At 39.7% G+C, this 23,682-nt stretch overlaps 1 protein-coding gene across 3 annotated transcripts in view; it reads left to right on the forward strand.

Annotated features, from left to right (window-relative positions):
- Window positions 1–23,682, forward strand: part of SNED1 (sushi, nidogen and EGF like domains 1) — a 147,023-nt gene that overhangs the window by 41,301 nt on the left and 82,040 nt on the right. For all 3 annotated transcript variants that reach the window (XR_010086585.1, XM_063442408.1, XM_063442409.1), the window contains 3 exons: window positions 16,590–16,877; window positions 17,078–17,218; window positions 18,225–18,387. Coding sequence is in view for 2 of the 3 variants with exons in the window: in XM_063442408.1 (XP_063298478.1) it covers window positions 16,590–16,877; window positions 17,078–17,218; window positions 18,225–18,387 (592 nt within the window). In the remaining variant the exon portion in view is untranslated. The remainder of the gene's footprint in view (window positions 1–16,589; window positions 16,878–17,077; window positions 17,219–18,224; window positions 18,388–23,682) is intronic.

The following is a 23,682-nucleotide window of genomic DNA, read 5'->3' on the forward strand; positions in this document are numbered from 1 at the left end:
GCAAAGGGGGGTAGATAGTAATCACAATAATATAAGAGAATCTATAGTGCCCAAAAAACTATTATTTATGGGACTACAGGTTCCTTTTAAAGGAAAATACCATATCTGTAAATTATATAATCCCAAACAGATGATCCTTATTTGTCACTTTCCGTTCTCCCTACCTTGAACATTTCAGATTTGCAAAACCAGGGAGAATTGATTGGCTAAGGAATTTAGTGGCATGTGCTAGAACAGGCCTGTCCAACTTGTGGCCCCCCAGATGTTGCTGAACTACAACTCCCATGATTCTTTCAATGAAACAGAAAGCCAGTGAATCATGGGAGTTGTAGTTCAGCAATATCGGGGGGGGGGGGGGGGGGGCGCAGGTTGGACAGCCCTGTGCTAGAACCTTAGCTGCATCCGATGTTTGGTAAGGATAGATGCTTTTTTTGAGATAGAAGCGGCAGAATTTAGGGACTGACAGGACATGAGGGGTTTAGTAGAGTTTGGAATCAAAGAGAACCCTTAGGCAGCAAGCCTGTGAGGTAGAGCTGATGGTGGTATTGAATTGGAGTAAGACAGATACGGGTATAGCAATGTTTGAGAGAGGAAATAAGAGAAGTTCTCTTATGGGAGATTGAGCTTAACCCCTTAAGGACACATGACGGAAATAGTCTGTCATGATTCCCTTTTATTCCAGAAGTTGTGTCCTTAAGAGGAGGTGAGCAACCATCCAGTCAGAAATAGCTGAGAAGCAGTCAGAGACATGAATCAAGGGGGACGGCGAGAGATCAGGAGAGGACAGATAGATTTGTGTGTCATCTGCAAAGAAGATATATTGGAAGTCAAACAAGCTGATTAATTTATTAAGGGAGGCAGTATAGATTGAGAACAGTAGGGGTCTAAGGACAGAACTTTGTAGAACACCAACAGAAAGTCGCTGCGGAAGAATCAAGTAGCAAGAAGTAAAAACACTCAAAGAGCACTGGGAGAGGTAGGAGGAGAACCAGGAAAGAGCAATGTATTGCAGACTGAGATTATGAAGGGTGACAAGAAGTTGATGATCAGCAGTGTTGAAAGCATTAGAGTGGTCAAGGAGAATTAGAAGGGGGTGGCCACTTGATTTAGCAGCAATTAAGTAATTGAATACTTTGGTCAGAGCTGTCTCGACAGAGGGACAAGTGCAGAAATGACAGAATACAGAAAGTTGGAAGGAAGATGATCAGTCTTGTGCACACAGCTCTCAAGTATCTTGAAGGCAAATAGTAATAGTGAGAACACAGTAGTTGGATGGGGTTTTTAGATTCGGGGGTTATAGTTGCATACTTGAAAGGTGAAGGTAATATAACAGAGTAGAGGGAGAGACTGAATAGTTTTGCTAGAGGCTGAGCAAGAGAGGGAGACAGAGTACAGCTGAGATGTAAGGCAACAGGTTTGAGGGAACAGCTGGTGTAACAGAGGAACAAAACAAAGCAGAAACCTCTTCTTGGGTAATGGACGTAAGCAGTAATAGAAAAGAGGAGAAAAAAGGTAGGGTGAAGTATTGGTAGGGTCGGAGACCGATTAGAGATCTCTATCCTCATTACAGAAAACTGCTGTCACGTATTCATCCGCTTATAAAAATGTGGTTAATGGCATTTACTGTCCACACAGGAAAAGTTGTGCCGAGCAGCAACCAAATCCACAGAAGGGTTAATGCTGAGCAGTATGCCATAGACTTTCATACCCTAGCTTCCGAGGTAGCCTGGACTATCTGAAACTATGCTAGATGAGATTGCCACCAAAGACTTACCCAAAAAGCTTAAGGAATTTATCACTTTTGTCATGCAAATTGATAATAGATTGAGAACCAGAGAAGCTACTAGAAACAAGACCAAATACATGAATATGCCTTTAGCACCCCACTTCTCCAAACCTATTGTCCCTGAATTTCTTGTACAGTCCGAACCTGAACCCATGCAGTTGGGGGTCACTACACTGTCGGAGGCAGAAAGACAATATAGGAGAAAAGAAGGCCTATGTCTATACTGCGGTAGAAAAGGACATATGAGAAACAATTGTCTCATACGTCCGGAAAACTACCGCACCTTAAGGGGACAGGTCTAAGGTGTAATAGAAACGTCCTCTGGAATGGATAAAAATAGGTTTCTCCTTGATATTATTATTGCCTTTGAAAAGAAGAACTTTTCATGCAAAGCCCTGATGGATTCAGGTGCCGCTGGAAACTTCATCAACGTTCAATTTGTTAAAGGTAATACTATACCTATCAAGGAGAGACTATCACCCTAGCTGTTGAAGCTATTGATGGGAGACCACTCTCACAACCATTGATTACACACGAAACCTTACTCATTAATATTTCCATTGGTGCATTAAGGGAGAGATTAAATTTCAGGTTATTGCATCCCCTTCCTGTCTGATCATATTAGGCTTTCCATGGCTTAACAAGCATAACCCTCATATTGACTGGGCTAATGGGGAAATATTAGAATGGGGTAAGGATTGTTATGAAAGGTGTATATTGAATGTTGCCAAAAGAGTGGGCACCATTGGATTACCCACTAGTACACCTCAAAACCCGGAAATCCCTATACAGTACCAAGACATTAAAGAAGTATTCAGCAATACTCAGTCGAATACTTTACCTCCTCACAGACCTTATGACTGTTCCATGAATTTACTACCCGGCGCTATGCCACCTAAGGGAGCAGTCTATGCTCTGTCACCTCAGGAGAGTATAATAATGGAGGAATATATTAAGGATTCATTGAATAAAGGCCACATACGAAAATCATCCTCGCCTGTTGGGGCAGGATTCTTTTTTGTATCTAAAAAGTGAGTTGCGCCCATGTATTACAGGGGTTTGAACAAAATCACCATTAATAACGCCTAACCCATTCCTCTTATTGCTGAATTATTTGATAGACTCCAAGGCGCTAAAGTATTTACTAAGCTTGATCTTAGAAGTGCTTACAATTTAGTGAGAATCAAGGAAAACCACGAGTGGAAGACTGCATTTAATACCAGAAGTGGACACTATGACTATCTAGTGATGCCATTCGGGTTGTGCAATGCTCCAGCGGTTTTCCAAGATTTTATAAATGATGTACTCAGGGATTACATTCACTTGTTTGTCTTGGTCTATCTGGATGATATCCTTATTTATTCTCCTGACATTCAGACTCACCACGATCACGTTAGACAAGTTCTGCAGACCTTGTTAAAGAATCAACTTTATTGTAAATTAGAAAAATGCATCATTGACCAATCTGAAGTACAGTTTTTGGGATATAATATCTCTGCCTCGGGGTTTCAGATGGATCCTAAAAAGCTGGAATCGGTTCTACAATGGCCTTTACCCACTGGGTTGAAAGCCATTCAAAGGTTCATTGGTTTTGGCAATTATTACAGAAGGTTTATAAAGGGATTTTCTTCAGTAATAGCCCCCATCACCAATATGACACGCAAGGGGGTTAGCAGTACGATATGGTCTAAGGAGGCTTTAGAAGCCTTTGAAACTCTCAAACAGCGGTTTGCCTCCGCCGACATATTGATACATCCTGACACCAGTAAACCTTTCATACTGGAAGTTGATGCATCAGAGACAGGGGTAGGGGCAGTTCTCTCCCAGAGGGAGAGCCAGGATACTCCATTGCATCCTTGTGGTTACTTCTCTAGAAAGTTGTCTCCTGCCGAGCGCAATTATGATATTGGCAATAGGGAATTGTTGGCCATTATTCTAGCTCTCAAGGAGTGGTGACATATTTTAGAGGATTCCAAGGACCCCCTTTTGATCATTACTGATCACAAAAACCTGGCTTACATAGGAGATGCTAAACGATAGTCTTCTAGACAAGCTAGGTGATCTCTGTTCCTTTCTCGCTTTAATTTTCTTATTACTTATAGACCTGGTTCTAAAAATGTGAAGGCCGACGCCTTATCCAGACAGTTTGATACTGAGTCTATACAAGAGCAAGAAAAGTCCCATATCATTCCCCCGGAATGTATCATTGATTCCACTATCCTTTCCTTGTCCTCTCCGCTGCTTGGCCCCATCATGGAGGCTCAGTCTCAGGCGCCCTGCGGTAAACCTCAGGACAAATTGTTTGTTCTGTTGGGGGAAAGGGTTAATATCATGAAGGTGTTTCACGACAATGTGTCTGCTGGTCACCCAGGTATTAATAAATCCACTTCTGCTATCATGAGGTCATTCTGGTGGGATTCTCTCAGGAAGGAATTGTTAAGGAATATGTGCAGGCTTGTTCTGTTTGTGCGCATTCCAAAGTACCTCATAAACTCCCTTGTGGCTTGTTACAACCTCTTCCCGTTCCTGAGGTCCCATGGTCCCACTTGTCTATGAATTTCATTCTAGAACTTCCTAGTTCTAATGGTGATACCACTATTCTCATGGTTGTTGACCGTTTTTCTAAAATGGCTCACTTCATCCCTCTCAAGAAATTACCGTCATCTCAAGACCTGGTACTGATCTTTATACGTGAGATTGTCCGTCTGCATGGCATTCCTCACAATATTGTATCTGATAGAGGTTCTCAGTTTGTATCCCGGTTTTGGAGGGCTTTCAATAAGCAATTGGGGATTGAATTATCTTTTTCATCCTCTTACCACCCCCAGACTAATTTTACAGCTGAGATGGCTAACCAGTCTTTGGAGTTATACTTGCGTTGTTTCGTTAATAGCACTCAAGACAATTGGTCCGAATTATTACCATGGGCCGAGTTTGCTAGGAACAATGCTGACCATGACTCGTCTGGGCATAGCCCGTTTTTTGTTAATAATGGCCGGCATCCTACGGTCCTACTGGCTGTTTTTTCTGAGATGGCTATTCCTGCTTTGGATGACCGTCTGGCTTCCATCCGTGATACCTGGGTTAAAGTTCAATCTGCTCTGGGTACTGCTGCTGACTGTTTCAAGCATTATGCTGTCACACGTCGAGGTGCCAACCCTGTTTACCAAGTGGGTGAGAGGGTTTGGTTGTCTTCTCGTAACATCAGGCTCAAAGTCCCTAGCATGAAATTTGCTCCTAGGTTCCTTGGACCTTTTCGTGTCCTTCGTAGGATCAATCCTGTTGCATACTCTTTAACCCTTCCGGCCTCCTTGAAAATTCCTAATACCTTTCATGTGTCCTTGATCAAACCTCTTGTTTGCAATAAATATACTGTCTCAAGTGTCCCTCCTCCTCCCTTAGTTGTTTCTGGACAGGAAGAGTATGAGGTCTCCTCCATAATTGATTCCAGGTTTTCTCGGGGCACTTTACAGTACTTGGTGGATTGGAAAGGTTATGGCAGCGGTGTATCCTGGTTTTGTGCTGCCCTAGGCAGAAACACACACAGTCAGACACACACTAACAGACACACACACTCACACTAACAGGCAAACACACACACAGTCAGACACACACAAACACATTAACAGACACACACACACACTAAAAGACACACACACACTCACTAACAGACACACACTCACACTAACAGGCAAACACACACACAGTCAGACACACACACACACACACACACACTAACATTAACATATATATATATATATTTATTTAACCTCCCCCCAGCCTCCTTACCTTTGGGAATGCTGGGGGGTCTCTTTCTCTCTGGTGGTCCAGTGGCTGCCGGCTGGGTGTGCAGGCTGCTGTGCGCTGGCGGGTAGGCGGCTGGCGAGGGAGCTCTTCCCCTGAGCGGTCTGCTCAGCTCCCTCACGCGCCGCCCGCAGAGTGAGGCTGGGAGACGGAATATGACGTCATATTCCGGCTCCCAGCCTCACTCTGCGGGCGGCGCGCGAGGGAGCTGAGCAGACAGCTCAGAGGAAGAGCTCCCTCGCCAGTGACCTACCCGTCAGTGCACAGCAGCCTGCCCGCCGGCATGTCAGTTAGCCGCAAGGCTAACAAGGCATTTGCCCTGGGCATTTGGGGGCGGCGTTTTTTGCCGCCCCCTTGAAAATGCCGCCCAAGGCAAATGCCTTGTTTGCCTCGCGGCTAAAACGTCCCTGGGTTATGGACCAGCCGATCGTTCTTGGGTTCCAGCATCTGATATACATACTGGCCGCAAGATTCGCTATTTTCACGCCAAATTTTCTCTCAAGCCTGGTCCTGCCCGCCCGGTGGGCATTCTTCAGGTGGGGGGTAATGTCACTTATTCATTTGCTTATAAAAATGTAGTTAATGGCATTTACTGTACACACAGGAAAAGTTGTGCCGAGCAGCAACCAAATCCACAGAAGGGTTAATGCTGCAGCAATTCTGCAAATGGGAACCTGGTAACTGCCTTTGGGGTCAAAGGCCGGTTACAGCCTATCAGATCTAGAGGAGGGGTATTTAGGCCCAGTTCTCATCCTGCTCAGTGCCCTGAATTGAGAATTTGTAACATTCTGAAAGTGGAAAAGACAACCTTAGCAGCTCTGACCCTCCTACATGATGTCTTCTTCAAGCAGAATTTTGATCTAGAGCCTGTTTTGGGATAAGGGACTCCTGACACCATAAGCACTGTAGTGCACTATATTGGTTATAGTGCTTAAAGTACTTCTTTAACCATGATGAGCCTTTGTGTCATGAGGTTTCAGATCCATGATTGGTAAACTTTTTTTTCGTATGGAATTGGTCTTGTAAAATGTGTTATGCTGAAATGAAAAAAATTTAAAATATTTATATATATATATATAAATATGTTAAACTGTACCTTGCACTCAGGCTCCAACATTTTCAAACAGAGTGCAGCACCAGGGCTTAAACATCCAAATGGAAAAGTAGTTGGTTGCACTCTTGGATTTCCATTAAAATATAACTTTTATTCCAATTACTAAAACAGATCAACGTTTCAGTCCATCTTGTGGACTTTCATCAGGATCCTGATGAAAGTCCACAAGATGGACTGAAACGTTGATCTGTTTTAGTAATTGGAATAAAAGTTATATTTTAATGGAAATCCGAGAGTGCAACCAACAACTTTTATTTATAATATATAAAATAAAATAATTGTGTTTGACTTAATGTGGGTTTATGTTTTCCCTTTAATAGCTATCGGCATCATGTACTGTTCTTTAACTCAAGGGTGGATAGCTATGTTTCCCTGTTTCTGCCTCTCCTATCCATTTGTGAATTACTCCAGGGGGTTGCATGCGAGGAGCTGAAGATGTGGGGTCCGGGAGGCCTTTGTATAACGTATCATTTAAAAAAAAAAAAATGATGTGGGTTGTAATAAAAATCATCATTCCACAAAGAATTCACCGTCCGTGGGGATTTATAATTCTGCTATGGTACCAGCTGTTCCCAAAGATATCATTTTATTGCAGTTACAAAAACACATTTTTCTGTGTATGAAGCCAGATGACAAGTTTATTTATCTGCTATGCAGATCTTTTTATTCCTTTCTTCATGCGGTCTCCCTCCAGAGATATCTACTTGTATATAGAATGTTTGTGGGGGTGTAACATTAAGTGGCTGTCATATTTTTCTTACGTGAATAAGCTGCAGGCTTGCGGTCTCTGGGAGTACATTTGATACGATTTCTTGTAAAGATTAATTTTCTGGCTGCTGGGGGGGAGAGAGATATTATTTTTTAACCATTTGTGTGCCAGAAAGGGAGCCCAAGGCTGAGCTTGTTATTGTATACTCCCAATTCAATGTGTGATGTAAACATTTTCTGCAGGGAAACACAGATTGGAAAGATTATAAGATAAGATGTAGTTTTAAGGTGAGTGTGGTGCAAGTTCACACCGCTGCTAACCCACATTAGACATTTTAGAAGGAATAAGTACTGCATTGCTTCCAGGAACATGTATACTTATATAGGTGTTAATCTTTATAGTAACGTCAGTAGAAATCAGTATTTTAGTCTGTAGCATGTAGTGGCATTTACAGAGGACATATAAGTGAAAATGTAAAGTTAATTCAAAGTGAATTTCAATGTTAAGGTCCAAAAGTGGAAAATTATCCAAGCCAGCTGTTTTTATCAAATCTTAACCAAACCAGAGATGTGCTATCACTTTAAGTACTCAATACAAAATAATCAAGTTTTTTTTTCTCCATTCCACATCCGCTTGCTTTGTTATTCCATATAGAAGAAAAACAAAACAAAACCAAATATGGTGCAGAAAGTCTATTTACTATATTTTAGCACCCCACTGTTGCCCCTATGGATGACACTTGCATATACTGAGCCACTCCTGCCCAGATCTGGGTTAAACAGCATAAACATAAAAGGGGACCATCCCCACGATGCATACTGCAGTAGCTCAGATAAAAGAGAGACGGCCAGGGAAGCTCCAATACCCATTGTTTTCAATCAAAGTTTAATAACCACAAACAACATTAAAACTCGTACTTCCAATCCACGTGAGTTCTCATAAAAAGGAAACTCACAAAAAGTGCTTATTTCCTTCCGTGTGCCGTAGTACTCCGCTCACATCTGAGCTGTTAAACCAGGGGGCGTCCAAAAGGAAGATCCCCATATGTTGTAGAACTACAACTCCCATGATGCTTTGCATGTCTATACAATGTCTTTAGAATGACAACTCACCATAGAAGATGAAGTTTCAAGACATCTGGGTATTTTGGACACCCTTCTTTAGACTTTATAAGCTCGTGTGGTCTTGCATCAGTAATGCATTCTCTGACATGCCGAAACTTATAGCACTGATACCACCAGGAGCTGAAGACAGAAGATGGGAGGCACTTGTGTGGGACAGTTTCAGGTAAGTATTAGTAACCTCCACTGCACCTCTAGGCCCCTACTACCGAGGCAGAAATATGTAATTGGGCTTTTTTTTGTTGTTGCAAAATACACAAAGACCCCAAAGGTGACAGTCACTTTAATCCCTTTTGTGAGCCCTTCAGCAGCACTCACCGTATGGGCAGCCCTCACTGCCTGACATTTGGTTTGAAAGGAATTAATGTCACTTTTTAAATTTGAGGCTAATTCACTAAACACCAAGTTACAGTAAATTGTACAACAAACTGAAGAATGTAAGCCAATCTGTAATTCTAGCTGAGTTGGAGAATATTTCCAAATCAACACTTTTTGTCTGTATTTTGTAGTTTGGTTTGCAGTTTAGTATAATTCAGTGTTTAGCGAATAAACCACTTTTTTTCTCTTTTGCACCAATAAAACTGTTACTAGGCAAAGCATAAAGTAAGTATATACATTGTGCCACGGTACCGTCTAAATATTAATACTAAGAGTCTCTTCCTGACCTTGTGTAACCTCGCAGTGTCAGCCACGTTAAGATCCCCGTGGTTTACCCGAGGTCACTGGGAATCAAGAAGATTAAATAGTTTACATGAGTGCAGTCTCCATTGTATATATATATTAATTTGTTTACACAAGAGTGTTCAAAATTATGGTTGATTTTAATGTTCTCCAGCGCTCTCCCCACCCCCAGTTCTTTTTAATTAGTACCATTCCAAAATACTAATAACCTCCTCCACCCATTCTTTTTCCTCTGGTTTCAGTGATTAGTTAAACCCCACATTTGCTGCATCCTCGTTATCAAGGCTTTCTTCTGAGCATGATTTGCAAAATAGCTTTGATGTCTCTTGTGAATTGGTGCAAAAGTTGGCCTCGAAAATTTCTTTATTTTTTTTAATTTTCTTTCTTTCTTTTTTTTTTTGTAGATAAATCCTTTTTCCCCCAGTTATTTAGGGATTTATTCACGGAACAGTGAGAGGACATCTTGTAAAACCAAAGTCAAAAGAGCACATATTGAAATAAATTCCAGCTAAGCTAATATATATTTTTTTCCCAATTAGGCTATGTTGTTGACCTTAAATTAGAAGTTACTTGTCAAAAGACTTTCTTGGTGCCAAAGCCCAGCACGCAGTTACTATGTACAGTTAACACATAACCACTGATGTTCATAGTCCTAATACGCAAACAAATATTTAAACAATAAAGGTAGATGTACAAAGGAGATGCGCTAACAGACCTTCATATGTACTATTTTTGGTTCATATTGCTCACAGTTCCCAGGATTTGTAATATTTTAATATTTATCTATCCCTTATATTCAACTACTATGTTATAACTATACAAGTTACACGGGATTTTCAATGTTTTATTAAATGGTGTAATTTCTGGAGAAGCAATGGTGAGACTGTAACACACAGGGTGTAATTGGACCAAGTCTATGTCCAAGAGATCAGTAACACTCCTGTCCATTAAAACATTGACCTTGTATGGTTTAGTAAGTAAGAAATAAGAATTGAGCTGTAAGAAAATATATTGCGTAGATAATTCCGAATCCCAGCGTTGTTAAAGGGATTCTGACATTAACAAACCATGTGGATGTGGTTTGATAAGGTATGAAGAACCTATTCTAAAACTTGGGCTGGGCATATCTGCATTGACAGTGTACATTAAAAGAGGGCGCCAGGCACCATCACCATTACAGCTGGTTGCCAGGAGGCCCTATAAGTTACTTCCGGTTAGCGCCACTGAGTAAATCTGGCGAACAGGCCTGCATCAAAACCAACAGAAAAAAAAATAAAAAGGGGAAAAAAATACGTGAAAAAAACACCAAAGTGAAAATAAAGTTAATATACAACCTGTATGAATATGTATTAGATAAAGTCTCAAATATATAAAAAAAAATATACATGTAAAAATCTGGAAAAAAAAAAATACATAGTGTAGTACAATAGGACAAAGGAGTAGGGGAAGTTGATAGAAAACTCACTAGAAGGGAAATATTACAGGCATGTCTCCCTCTCAAGAAGGGTGTAAACTTCAGGATAGAACAGGCCTGCATCGCTGAGCTTAGCTCAGTTAAAGGAGCAGGTGGGACCAGGTAAGCTGTCAAACCGTTGTTGAATGGCTTGACGTCTTAGTCTAGTAAGGCACCAGCACAGTCCTGACACTTTAAAGAGAATCTGTGCCATATACTTTTATTTTCTTCTTTTTTTTTCCTTTTCTTATTTATTTGGTTTCCTGCAAACCTCCCCGACCTCCCCTTTTATGACTGAAACTTACTCTACATAACCATTTATTATTATTATTTTTCCATTGCTGAGACTCAGTCCATGCAGCTACGTGCCTCCTTTCTCATCAGCAAGCATGCTGACGTCTTCCGACTTCTCTCTAATCCAATTCTACTCATAGAGAAGCACTGTGAACAAGAAACGCAAGAGTGGCAAAGCACCATACTCCTCAAGACAAATGCTTCACACAGAGTAGCATTGGATCCAATGTATCCTGTATGAGAAGCATCAGAGGATGTTCTACATGAGGGCATCTAATACTAAAAAAACGTATCTGGCTTTGTTCTCACTCTGGAAGCACCATATGCAGGGGTTCGCTACTGACGGCACTCCAGATATAATGGACTACATCTCCCCTGATTCTCTGCCAGCGTTATGTCTGTAAGGGCATTATGGGAGATGTAGTCCATAACATCTAAAGTGCGAAGGTTGCCTACCACTGATCTAGTGGCTGTCAATGTAAGCTTCTAGAGGTGTGTTTAGTCTTGCATTGAAAACATTGCCATATCTTTACAAGAGTTGAAGTGTTCTGGGTATCTGTAGACAGTGTCCCTTTAATAATCCCTTCTCTAAGCTGTAATGGTAATGGTGGTTACGATATTCCTTCAAAACATCTCTTCTGCCACAAGTGATGTGTGATCTGTTCATATTTCATCACATGGTTTTAACACAAGTGCATAGGATTTTGACACCTTTGATGTGCTGATGAATCTATGTACCACTGATTCAATTTAATACTTAACTACCATATATAACTATAAAAAGTTTTTTTGTCTTTCACAATGCAATAAATTGGGCAGTCTAATTAATGGAATTAAGGCTCTTAAGGCTTCCGTATTAAGGCTTCCGTTCTGCTAACGTTGCATTTTTCATATAGCAGAACTTGGTTTTGATTGTTTCTGTGTACGACATACAAAGCATATGTGATGAAAGATTATCTCTTTAGTAAGCATATCTTACTATTCTGATAGTGGGTGAGTGGTGGAGTGCTTCATATAATGTTATCTCCTATTGTGTGGGTGTCAGAGCACTTGTGTTATGGTGGTGCATGCCTGGGTTTATGGTGACACAGTCCAGATCTTCTCTTGTCATCCATTGATACATGATATCAATGAGGATTTCTTTATCATTTTTGTGTTACGTTTTAAGAATCAGGGATTTCTTTAGCGATTTTTAGGGGGGGAGGAAAGTCTTAGCTTTTTTTGAATAATGAATAAATACCCGTTTTAGCCATTTGCCCATGCGATGCCCTATACATTATCAAAAGATAGAGATTATAATGAGTATACAGATTTAAAGAGGTATCCAGAGCACCATAACCACTACACCTAGTTGTGGTTGGTATGGTGCTAGGAGACTACTTTTTTTATTTTTTTTCATCAATCCATTTACACACACACACGCACACACACACATCTCCCTGCAGAAAAGGCAGTGTTTACGTTACTGCCTAATGCTTTCTGTCACTCTGACAGCCACTATAGAGACTTTCTGGACGAGGTCCTGTAATGGTCTGATGAACTTAGACTTAGAAAGCTAAAGGGCACTAAAGGTGAGAAAAATCCTTTATTTTCTTTCTTTTAGTCCACATGCTAGACAAGAGGTGAAGTAAAGCCTGTCATAGAAATCCATGATTGCAATCGTCTTTTAAAGCCGTAATTATTATACATACAGGGTGGGACAAAATATAGAGCAGGGATTGAGGAGCTAATAACTTTTTTTTTTTTTTTTTTTTTATTAACGAACCAATTTTATTTATACTGCATACAATGAATGCTTAACATATGGAGATTTGTTTGACTAGGTACGTAGGTACAGCAGATTACATCTTTTAAATGAGCTCCATTTGCCACCTCGCAAAGTCGTGCTCCTCCGATTGCATTGTTCTTAACATTAATCAATATTCGAGGCTCTAGCTCTCGAATTTCTGCTCTATAACTTCCTGCGAGGTCACCTCGCATTAGACGTTCGCATTCCGTAGGGTGCAATCGGTGCTGATGAATTATCCAATCACTTTTTTTTTTTGCTTATTGACAAATTTAATTGAAAATGAGCTTCGGCTGATATAATGAGTTGATTAATAAATTAATTGTCTTTTCTGGCTAATTATTTTTTCTGTATAATTATCCACGACGGCTCTCCCTAGACTCCGTTATAATATTTACCTGCAACAACAACAAAAAAATAGAAATACTAACATATAAGTTATTTACCAGTCAAATCCTATTCTGAATTGTGTCCCGGCCTGTATAATTATTAGAGGATTCAACACAAAGATGGCAATAATGAGGCATTGAAAAGAGAATTGCAGATTTCAAACTAAGCTAGCTGACCTGGTAAATTATCTGTGTTGAAGAATTTTCCCAATTCATCTATTTTGGCCTAAAAAAGTACAATTCCCTTATCAATTCTCTAGAACTCCCGGTTCATTGAATACCCTGGCAGTGAAGAGAGGTTTATGGGAAACATACAAGTTTCTGTGCTGTCCCTGTGGATTATATAACGCAAGCATGGAGACTCTTTCTGTACAGAGAGTACTAATGAGAACTGGAGGGATGTTCAACTTACAAATTCTAACTCATTTCAGGAATCCACTTAAACAGCATTCCAAGATTGTATTGTTAGCAGAGACAAAAGAACATTATTCTACCTTCCTTTAGTGCTACTCCAGCTTTCTATCACATTTTAAGATTCATTAGAGCTTGAATAACCCTCCGTGCAGGCTCGGATATTCTAATGACTCATTAATATCTCTGCTGCCTGTTACTTGTGTATTGCTATTGGCAAATGAAAAAACAAAGCCATAAAGAACAGTGTAACGTGATAATGCAAATGTTTAACTCTTAATAAAAACAGAATTTTGTTATTGTTAATGTTTCTGTATCATCAAAATGTATGTGTTTGTTTCTTTACTGCAAGAATAACCATTGTGTAAACCAGTTGTTCTTAAAGTGAAACTGTCACTTCTCTGGAAATTACAGCATCGCATAAATCATTACAAATCACATATAAGTTGTGGGTTTTTTTTTGTTTTGTTTTTTAAATCTTTATTTTCATTGTGCATAATATAACATGACAGCTTGCGAGGCCACAATAACATTTGCAAGCACAGAATAGTCAACATAGGCTTCACATATATGAGTAGAGGCATAACTAGGAACCATGGGGCCCCGGTGCGAAAATTGCCCTGGGGCCCCCCCACAGGTCTACCCTACCCCCATACATCTAATTCTCCCCCATACGTCCACCTCTCTCCCCATACACACATGCAGACAAACCGATACACATGCAGACACACACATAGACACATACACATATACACAGACACACATGTACATGCAGACACACACATAGAAACATAGAAACATAGAAACATAGAATGTGACGGCAGATAAGAACCATTCGGCCCATCTAGTCTGCCCAGTTTTCTAAATACTTTCATTAGTCCCTGGCATTATCTTATAGTTAGGATAGCCTTATGCATATCCCACGCATGCTTAAACTCCTTTACTGTGTTAACCTCTACCACTTCAGCTGGAAGGCTATTCCATGCATCCACTACCCTCTCAGTAAAGTAATACTTCCTGATATTATTTTTAAACCTTTGTCCTTCTAATTTTAGACTATGTCCTCTGGTTGTGGTAGTTTTTCTTCTTTTAAATATAGTCTCCTCCTTTACTGTGTTGATTCCCTTTATGTATTTAAATGTTTCTATCATATCCCCCCTGTCTCGTCTTTCCTCCAAGCTATACATGTTAAGATCCTTTAACCTTTCCTGGTAAGTTTTATCCTGTAATCCATGAACAAGTTTAGTAGCCCTTCTTTGAACTCTCTCTAAGGTATCAATATCCTTCTGAAGATATGGTCTCCAGTACTGTGTACAGTACTCCAAGTGAGGTCTCACCAGTGTTCTGTACAATGGCATGAGCACTTCCCTCTTTCTACTGCTAATACCTCTCCCTATACAACCAAGCATTCTGCTAGCATTTCCTGCTGCTCTATTACATTGTCTGCCTACCTTTAAGTCCTCAGAAATAATCACCCCTAAATCCCTTTCCTCAGATGTTGAGGTTAGGACTCTATCAAATATTCTGTACTCTGCCCTTGGGTTTTTACGTCCAAGATGCATTATCTTGCACTTATCCACATTAAATGTCAGTTGCCACAAGTCTGACCATTTTTCTAGTTTACCTAAATCATTTGCCATTTGGCTTATCCCTCCTGGAACATCAACCCTGTTACATATCTTAGTATCATCCGCAAAAAGACACACCTTACCATCAAGACCTTCTGCAATATCACTAATAAAAATATTAAAGAGAATGGGTCCAAGTACAGATCCCTGAGGTACCCCACTGGGATCTGTTCTTGGACCCATTCTCTTTAATATTTCTCTTTAACACACATACATACACACAGACCTACACACATTCAGACACACATGCACACACACACATACAGAGAAACAAACCTACAGACACACACACACACACACACACACATATAGAGACACATACATACAGACACACATGCATCTCTGTGAGTTTTGCGGCCTCCACAATAGGTTGCCAATATCTGCTGTTGATGGGGGTTGATCAGGCTTGTACTTCTTGTTCCGACACCCCATGTCTGCAGTCATGGTTGGAGCTCATAATGTGCCCATTAGGGAGCGATTTTCTCAGGTTTCTTGCAAGATTGGGTTATTTCCACCGGAGCTCGTGCAACATGCGTCTAGTGAGTATGGCTGCTAGCTCCGCCCCTCCCTTGATATTGATATCATATAAGTTGTGTTAACCTTTTTTCATTTGATGTGCCATTTTCTTTTATAGTAAAAGTTTAGCAGATTACATCGCAACCCACTTCAATCCAGGCACTGCTAGGGCACGTTGTTTTATTTCACCTCTTCCCTGTGTGCTTTCTCTATGCTGACTGCTTGGAGAAAGGGACAGAGTTTATACAATGATTGACAGGGAGCCAAGAGGCATGCAGTTGCAGGACAAAGAGATTCACATTTGTACATTTAAGGTGCTCTGCCTCTTGAGATTAGCTCCACTGAGCTAAACAGACCAGGAAGTTATATGACCAGTTGTCTGTTAGCCAGGGAGTTGTTACAAGATTAATTTATTAAAAAATACCAATTTCTACTGCAATCTGAACTTTTTGTAAAATGTAAAAAGAGAACACACTCTTCACACATAAAGCACTTTATCAGCAAGCTAGAGTGCTTTAAGTGTGTGAAGTGTTCCTTTATGGCATTATATGGCCACCACTTTGTATTTTACATCGTTTTACAAACATTTTTCCAAGCACAGTTTTTTACAATTCTGTTAGAAAGAGCAATGTAGCAATAGTGATATCCGTAATGAAATGGTTATTAAAGCATTGGAGTTTTATTTATTGTTCAACCCTGTAGCACCATGTAAACAAAATTGTTTAATATTATTTATTCGGCATCCTTTTTTTAGTGATGACTTTTAAAAATATATTTTTCTACGGCATTATTGAACCCAGGCAAAACTTACAAATTCTAAATAGAACACTTTTTATAGAGAATAATATTCCACATGCTGGGAAGGCAGCGTGGTCTAATATCTGATTTGTGTTCCAGGTGAATAATAACGGCGTGATATCCTTCCTTCGAGAGGTATCCCAATTTACTCCTGTTGCATTCCCTATCTCCGGGGACCGCAGAGTGGTGGCTGCATTTTGGGCAGATGTTGATAACCGTAGGGGAGGGGATGTGTTTTACCGTGAAACAGAAGATCCCAAACTTCTTCAACTTGCCACCAATGATGTACATAGTTACTTTTCTGAACTTTCGGACTTCGGTGCCACGTGGGTTTTTATTGCCACATGGCACCGTGTAACCTTCTATGGTGGTGATACGACATCACCGGTGAGTACATTCAGCATCTGGTCCCGTATTTACTAATAATCGTTCAGCATGTGTTGGCACCACTCTTGTTATGTATGTAGTTCTTTTGTAGATATGTCCTCTGTCTATGACAGCAGAATCTGCCCATGAATGTGTCTGTGAACTCTTTTCTAACTCAACCACCACTGGCTACCTACCTGACATGTTGATATGTATTATAGGTAAACACCTTCCAGATTGTGCTTATCACAGATGGGGCGCGCTCCTTCACCGTCTTTAATTATGAGAATATTGAATGGACTACAGGCCGCCATGCCAGCAGCGGTGGAGATAGTTCTGGCAGAGGGGGCATTGCTGCCCAGGTAGGTATGATTCTCCATAGCTTATATTGATAGTGTAAGTTGTTATGAGCACAGGTTTTGTTTAGGAATATAGAAATGTTATTATTTCGTTTACTAAATCCACAGAAGTGGACAGAGCAAGTAGAATGGCCTTTTCTATTTTAAAAATAAGATATTATGAGTTATGACATGAATACCAGTTTTGAACCAATTGTGTTTTTACTTTGTACCTCTTTTTCTACAAATCTCTCTATGACAATAACAATACCCAATAAATTATATTATTCAGTGTGATTGATGGTGCACATTTGAAAATGTGTTTTGTTTGGTGACCGTTTCTGACTGTATAAAAACAGGCTGCAGCCAATCAGAATCTGTGGTTTGCCGATTAGCTCCCGGCTTTCCACTCAGATTATACCAAATGCTAAGCAGTATGCCAAGGTATAGTAATGGTTGCTGGAAATATTCTGTTTAGTTTTTTTTTCTAAATATAAGAAGTAAAAATTCAGTGTTTAAACCCTAGAATGTAATATGTAGACTTTATAAGTTGGATTTTGTCACAATTTTACATTAACTAACCCAACTTAAAATAAAAGAATAACTCAATAACTATAGTTACATCGTTTCTTTTTCAGTTTTTTAAACTAATGCTTGAATATTGGATTTAGAAAGAAATGTACTAATAGTTTTTCCTTTCTGTGGCTTTAAAAATGCAGCAAAAAAATATGTATTCTCAATAATGCTTTTCTGGAACGAACTCTGTCTAGAAGAGGGGGTAAGTGCTGGGAAGCTGGACAATAAAAATGTTTATGGTATTCTATGCAGCCTTACCTTGCAACATATCAATCCATTGTATGAACTCTCTGATTGAGAATATATTTTAACTAATAATCAGGTTGTATACTGTATTCTGGGTGATTATGGGGAGAGAGTCAATGATTTGTAACCCCCTACATTTATTCTCATTACCAGGACACTGCCTTCACTACGTATTATCTGATAGGCCTTAAATAATTTTGTCTTCTAGGCTGGATTTAATGCTGGAGATGGCTGGAGGTACTTCAATATTCCAGGTTCTCGCACAGACGACATTGCAGTCATTGCAAACACAACAAATGTGGGGATTCCTGGACGCTGGGTGTTCCGTATAGACAACAACCATGTGCAGGTTGGGGAGTGCAGGAATGCAAGTAAGAGGGAACGTCTCCTATATATCTATGGTAGCAAACATGATAGACACCCCACTGCCCAAATACAAAAAACAAATAAAGATCACTGTTTAGTAGATATACTCTAAATGAAAACATGCATGCATTTAATAATGCATTTCTCATTGGGGGTATGTCTTAAAACAGGTTGCTAAAGATGCAGATCTCTTATCTGCAGCCGTTGCAAGCTCTCCTCTTCTTCCCCAGCCCAGACTGTGGCTGTCCAATCACAGACTTCCTGGTGCAGTTCAGTGAGAGGTTGTTGCAGGGCAGGTGCTCTGAGCAGTTGCTGCCTCTTGTGTTTAGCTCCACTGAGCTAACCAAACCAGGACGTTAGCGGATCTGTTGTCTGATTGACAGCCATGAGGGTGTATCCAGGTTGATTTATAAAAGTGGGAATTTCTATTGTAATCTGCACATTTTGTTAAATGAAAAAAAGTTACACTCTCCCCTCCCAAAAATATTTCAGCAAACCAGAGTGCTTTTAGGGACGTTTTTGCTACTAATTTTTTTTTTTTAAAAGGACATAGTGTATATCACATATGCAAAACATGGGAGGAAACTACAAAACTGTAGCGCTGTTTACATATCACATTTCCATTTTGTATTGCTACATAATTTGAACAATAATTGCAAGAAAATAGAATATTAAATATATATTGTGTATTTCCTGTAAGGAATGAAACACTGGCCAATTGTGTTTTAAATAATCTTTTTTTTATTATTTATATAATTTAATAAAATATTTTATCAGTTCGTTTATCATAGCCTTTAACCCCTTAAGGACACATGACGTGTGTGACACGTCATGATTCCCTTTTATTCCAGAAGTTTGGTCCTTAAGGGGTTAAATGGTTAAAGTGTATGTTTTTGTGGTTTCCATCCCTGCTGTCAAAAAGTCAAGTTGAAGTCACAATTTGATAGCTTTGTACTAAGCTTGCTTATAACAGAACATGTAAGCTTTTTGGGGGATTCGGCACTAGTTCTACTGATAAAATATATTAAATTCACCTTAGTTGAATAACTGTCAGGTAGCATAGGTTTATTTGTATTTATTAAGATACAGTTTTAGTTGAGCAACAGCAGGGAAGACGCCCTACATCCGATGATAATTGGAACCAATTACTAAATGTAATGACTTAAAAAGTTGGTCGAATTGCTTTTCAATGGAGCGCTAACTAAAAAGGCTATAATGTCCATCCACATGGTTCACGATTTGTGGATTAACACCCCCTGAAAGTTTGCAGCCTGCACTTTACCATTTTGTTCTCTAAGTTTATCACTGTACACCAAATTGTAGTGAGATGGAAATAAAATCGCAACTTTTCGACTGATTTGGAAAATCTTCTAATTCCGCTACACTCACAGTTTGGCTGTTTTAGTCCGAATTTGGAATTCGGCTTCCAATTCAGTATAAGTCAATGTTTAGTGAATACATTTCATTGTTTTATTTCAAATCCAGGGTGGTACAGTGCAACAAAATCCAAAGAATACTGTTGTGGGGGGGAAATAACAAATAGAGCTATGTTTTGTAACAAAGTATCTGCAGTTTGACGCATGCTATGCAAATCGGTTACAATGAATCGAATGTCCACCGTCCAAAAGGACTTTTCAATGGCAAGGTCCAACCTAGTATTCACCTTCAAGTTAGGCAAGAAATAAGCATATGAAGTCCCATAATCAAAAGTATACTGTAGCTAGTTTAAAAAAAAAATTAAAAATCCTTCCTTTATTCCAATTGATTAAATATGATTCATCACACTGTGCCATCCGTGAAATGGCTTGCTGACTCACAGAATGTTGTAGAAAATGTACATGAATTAGAGATAAACTCGTTACATTGTAAATGTACTTCATCATGGTGGAGTTAAGAGACATAACCAGATACATTTATTTTTTTCACACAGTCGTTGGTCACATTATTACAATCTAGGGTTGGTGTGCGATCAACAAGGCTTTCTGACTTTTGTCTTGTTTTGTGTTGTAAGTGGTTTAAAGGCAATCACAATCACAAATGTTAAAGCATTTGTATGCTGGTAACACCACAAAAGTATGACATTGTTATCCTCTTAAACCCAATTAAACTTCAGTGATCATTGTGAATCACATAACAATCTGAATATGAATGATGATTGCAAGGTTAATGACACTTTGAAAATATCTGATCTGCCTGCTTGTCCCCTTTTATACTGCACTAATAATTATAATAGGTGATATCTGGCTTTATCTGCTTCTGATCCTATTCTTTATGCATGTTAAAATTAGACATTTTGGGTACAGTTGCACGCGTATTTATTGTGCTATTGATTTTGCATTGTTATATTGTTCAATAGTTAGTACACGTTAGTTGATATTCATGCAAATGACATCAACTCATGGTCGGTGTTTGTGGTGTTAGGTGTGCTTATGCACTTTGAAAATTGTCCGTGTGCAAAAGTGTCCAATATTTCCATTAATGTGTCAATAATTCTTCTTTAGAAGGATTGTGATTCTTAAGTCTGGCTGGTGATCACTTAAATGGACATTGGAGTAACTCTGGGAAGTGGTCTAAGTGCAGTGGCCCTGTTCTTTTAACTCCACAAAGTAAAACATTGAAATGTTGTATTTAAATCTACATTTAGTGACGGTCTTCAAACATGGTCAAATAATGTGTGTAGGAAAGCATTGAATGGAAAGCTTTCCTATAGGGAAGCTTGGATGCGCACGGTATACACTGCACATGTGCTTAGCAGGTCCCAAATGCTCCTTCATAATTAACAATCATTGAGGGGGCCATGCCAGCTTTCTTCAGCATCAGTAATATCTGTATGTAACACCTCATTGGCAGCTCTCAACGTATCAAAGAATAATTATCATAGTATACTTTGATCAGCCACCACATTAAAACCATTGGTAGGTGAAGTGAATAACATTAGTTATATTGTTACAATGGCTCCTGTCAAGGGGTGGAATATAAGTGAACAGTCAGTTCTTGAATTTCATGTGTTGGAAGAAGGAAAAATGGGCAAGCGAAAAGATCCGAGTGACTTTGACATCGGCCAAATAGTGCTGACTAGACGACTGGGTCAGACCATCTTCAAAACAGCAAGTCTTGTGGGGTGTTCCCAGTGTGCAGAGGATAGTACCTAGCAAAAGTGGTGCAAGGAGGGAACTTCATCAGTGGCATAAGTGCCCATGGTTCATTGATGCACAAAGCGAAGGCTAGTCCATCTGGTCCGCTCACCCAGAAGAGCTAATTTAGCTCTAATGCTGAAAAGTTTAATGCTAGCCAAGATAGAAAGGTGTGAGAACACACAGTGCCTCACAGTTTGCTGTGTAGACTGGTCAGAGTGCCCATGATGACCCCTGTTCAAACACCGAAAGCACCTTCAATGGGGGCATAAACTTCAGCACTGGACCATGGAGCAATGGAAGAAGGTTGCCTGGTCTGATGAATCGCATTTTCTTTAGATCAGGTAGATGTCCAGGTGCATTGCTAAAGTGGAGAAAAGATGACACTTCCGGGATGGGAAGAGGGCAGGGCAGTGGAGTCCATGTTATGTTATGTTTTGAGCAATGTTCTGCTGGGAAACCTTGGGTCCTGGTATTCATGTGGATGTTACTTTGATACTTACCCTCTACCTAGAGATTGTTGCAGGCCACGTACACCCCTACATGGCAATGGTGTCCCTGATGGAAGTGGCCTCTTTTTATTATTATTATTATTGCCATTTATATATTTCAGCAGGATAATGCAACCTGCAACACTGCAAACATTGTTCAGGAATGGTTTGAGCAACATGACAAAGAGATCAAGGTGTTGCATTGGCCTCCCAATTCCCCAGATCTCAGTCCAATTGATCATCTGTGGGATGTGTTGGAATAAAAAATCCAATGCATGGAATCTCCACCTTGCAACTTGCAGGACTTAAAGGATCTGCTGCTAATGTCTTGTTGCCAGATACCGCAGGACACATTCAGAGGACATGTGAAATTCATGCCTCGATGCATCAGACCTGTTTTAGCAGCACGAGGGGAGGCCTACATGATATAAGGCAGATGGTTTTAGCTTTGTGGCTGCTCAGGGTTGATTGTAATTTACCTTTTTATTTGTTATGCCTATCTCAGACCAGGCAGGACTCTCAATTACCTCCAGAAAGTATTGTACATGGTGTGCAATTCTTAAGTAGACTGTGTCATTCAAGTGAAGCAATCTGTCCCTAATGAACATAACATTTACCATGGAAACATTCTATACACAATCAAGCCACTGTCATTGATAACTGGATCTGCGGTTTCAGTACATTCTGACCTAACTTTCTACAAATCACAGCAAATATCAAGAGTCATCAGAGCGGGTGCTGTTTTCCACTCTACAGGCATCCAGTTTTGATGATCACTGTAGGTGGTCTCTCACTCTAGCCTCACTGGATTGTTTTTAGCTGCCAGGGGTGCAGACTAACTTTGTTTTCTCCAGCCCAAGTCTTTAATATATAAGACTGATTGAACCTGACTATTTTCCTCTGTCTCCTTTCATTAACAAGATGTTTTCTGCCTTCACATTCACTGGATGTTGTAAATACTAGAGACTGTTTTATATATAAATAACCCCTGTAGGTTGGTTTCTGAGATGCTTTACCTAAACAGTGTATTCATATGTCTTTCCTATTCGCATGTTTGGTAAAGTTTCCTACGACTCCTGTGTATCCGATGAACGGATGCCCATCTATAATTGTTACCAGGATGATAAGAGACATATATCTATACATGTATAAAAAAAAGTCTAATTTTCCAGTGTTGCGTCATTCGCTGCATGCTGTTCCCATCTTCAGATCTTTGGCCCATATATGTTCATTCGTGCACTTGTCTATTTTCCGCATGATGCTTATCCTTTCTAATCTGTTCAGTCTTGTTTTTTTTCTTTGTTTTTTTCCTTGTTTTTTTTTTTAATCTTTTAAAATGTGCTCAGTGAGGATTATTGACTAGGACCTGGTAGCACTCGACTTACATGGTGATTCTCGGTTTTAGACAAGCATGTCTTTAGCCATAAAATCTGTTATTACAGCTGATTATCCTTGTTTATAAAAAAAAGTGGCATATAACACTATAAATATTATGGCCCAAATCCTGCAGTTTTTATCTTTATGTTTGCACTATTTGTGATATGTACTCCTTGCCTGTCAGCAGTGAGGAAAATACTTATCAGCAGAAGGACACAAACATTTCATACCATCAATGTTTCTTAACGAGGTTATGCTTTAATGGGACACATTCATTTGGTTTTAGTCTGTTTTTTTC

This window comes from Pelobates fuscus, chromosome 2, assembly GCF_036172605.1.
Source record: "Pelobates fuscus isolate aPelFus1 chromosome 2, aPelFus1.pri, whole genome shotgun sequence".
Taxonomy (NCBI): Eukaryota; Metazoa; Chordata; class Amphibia; order Anura; family Pelobatidae; genus Pelobates; species Pelobates fuscus.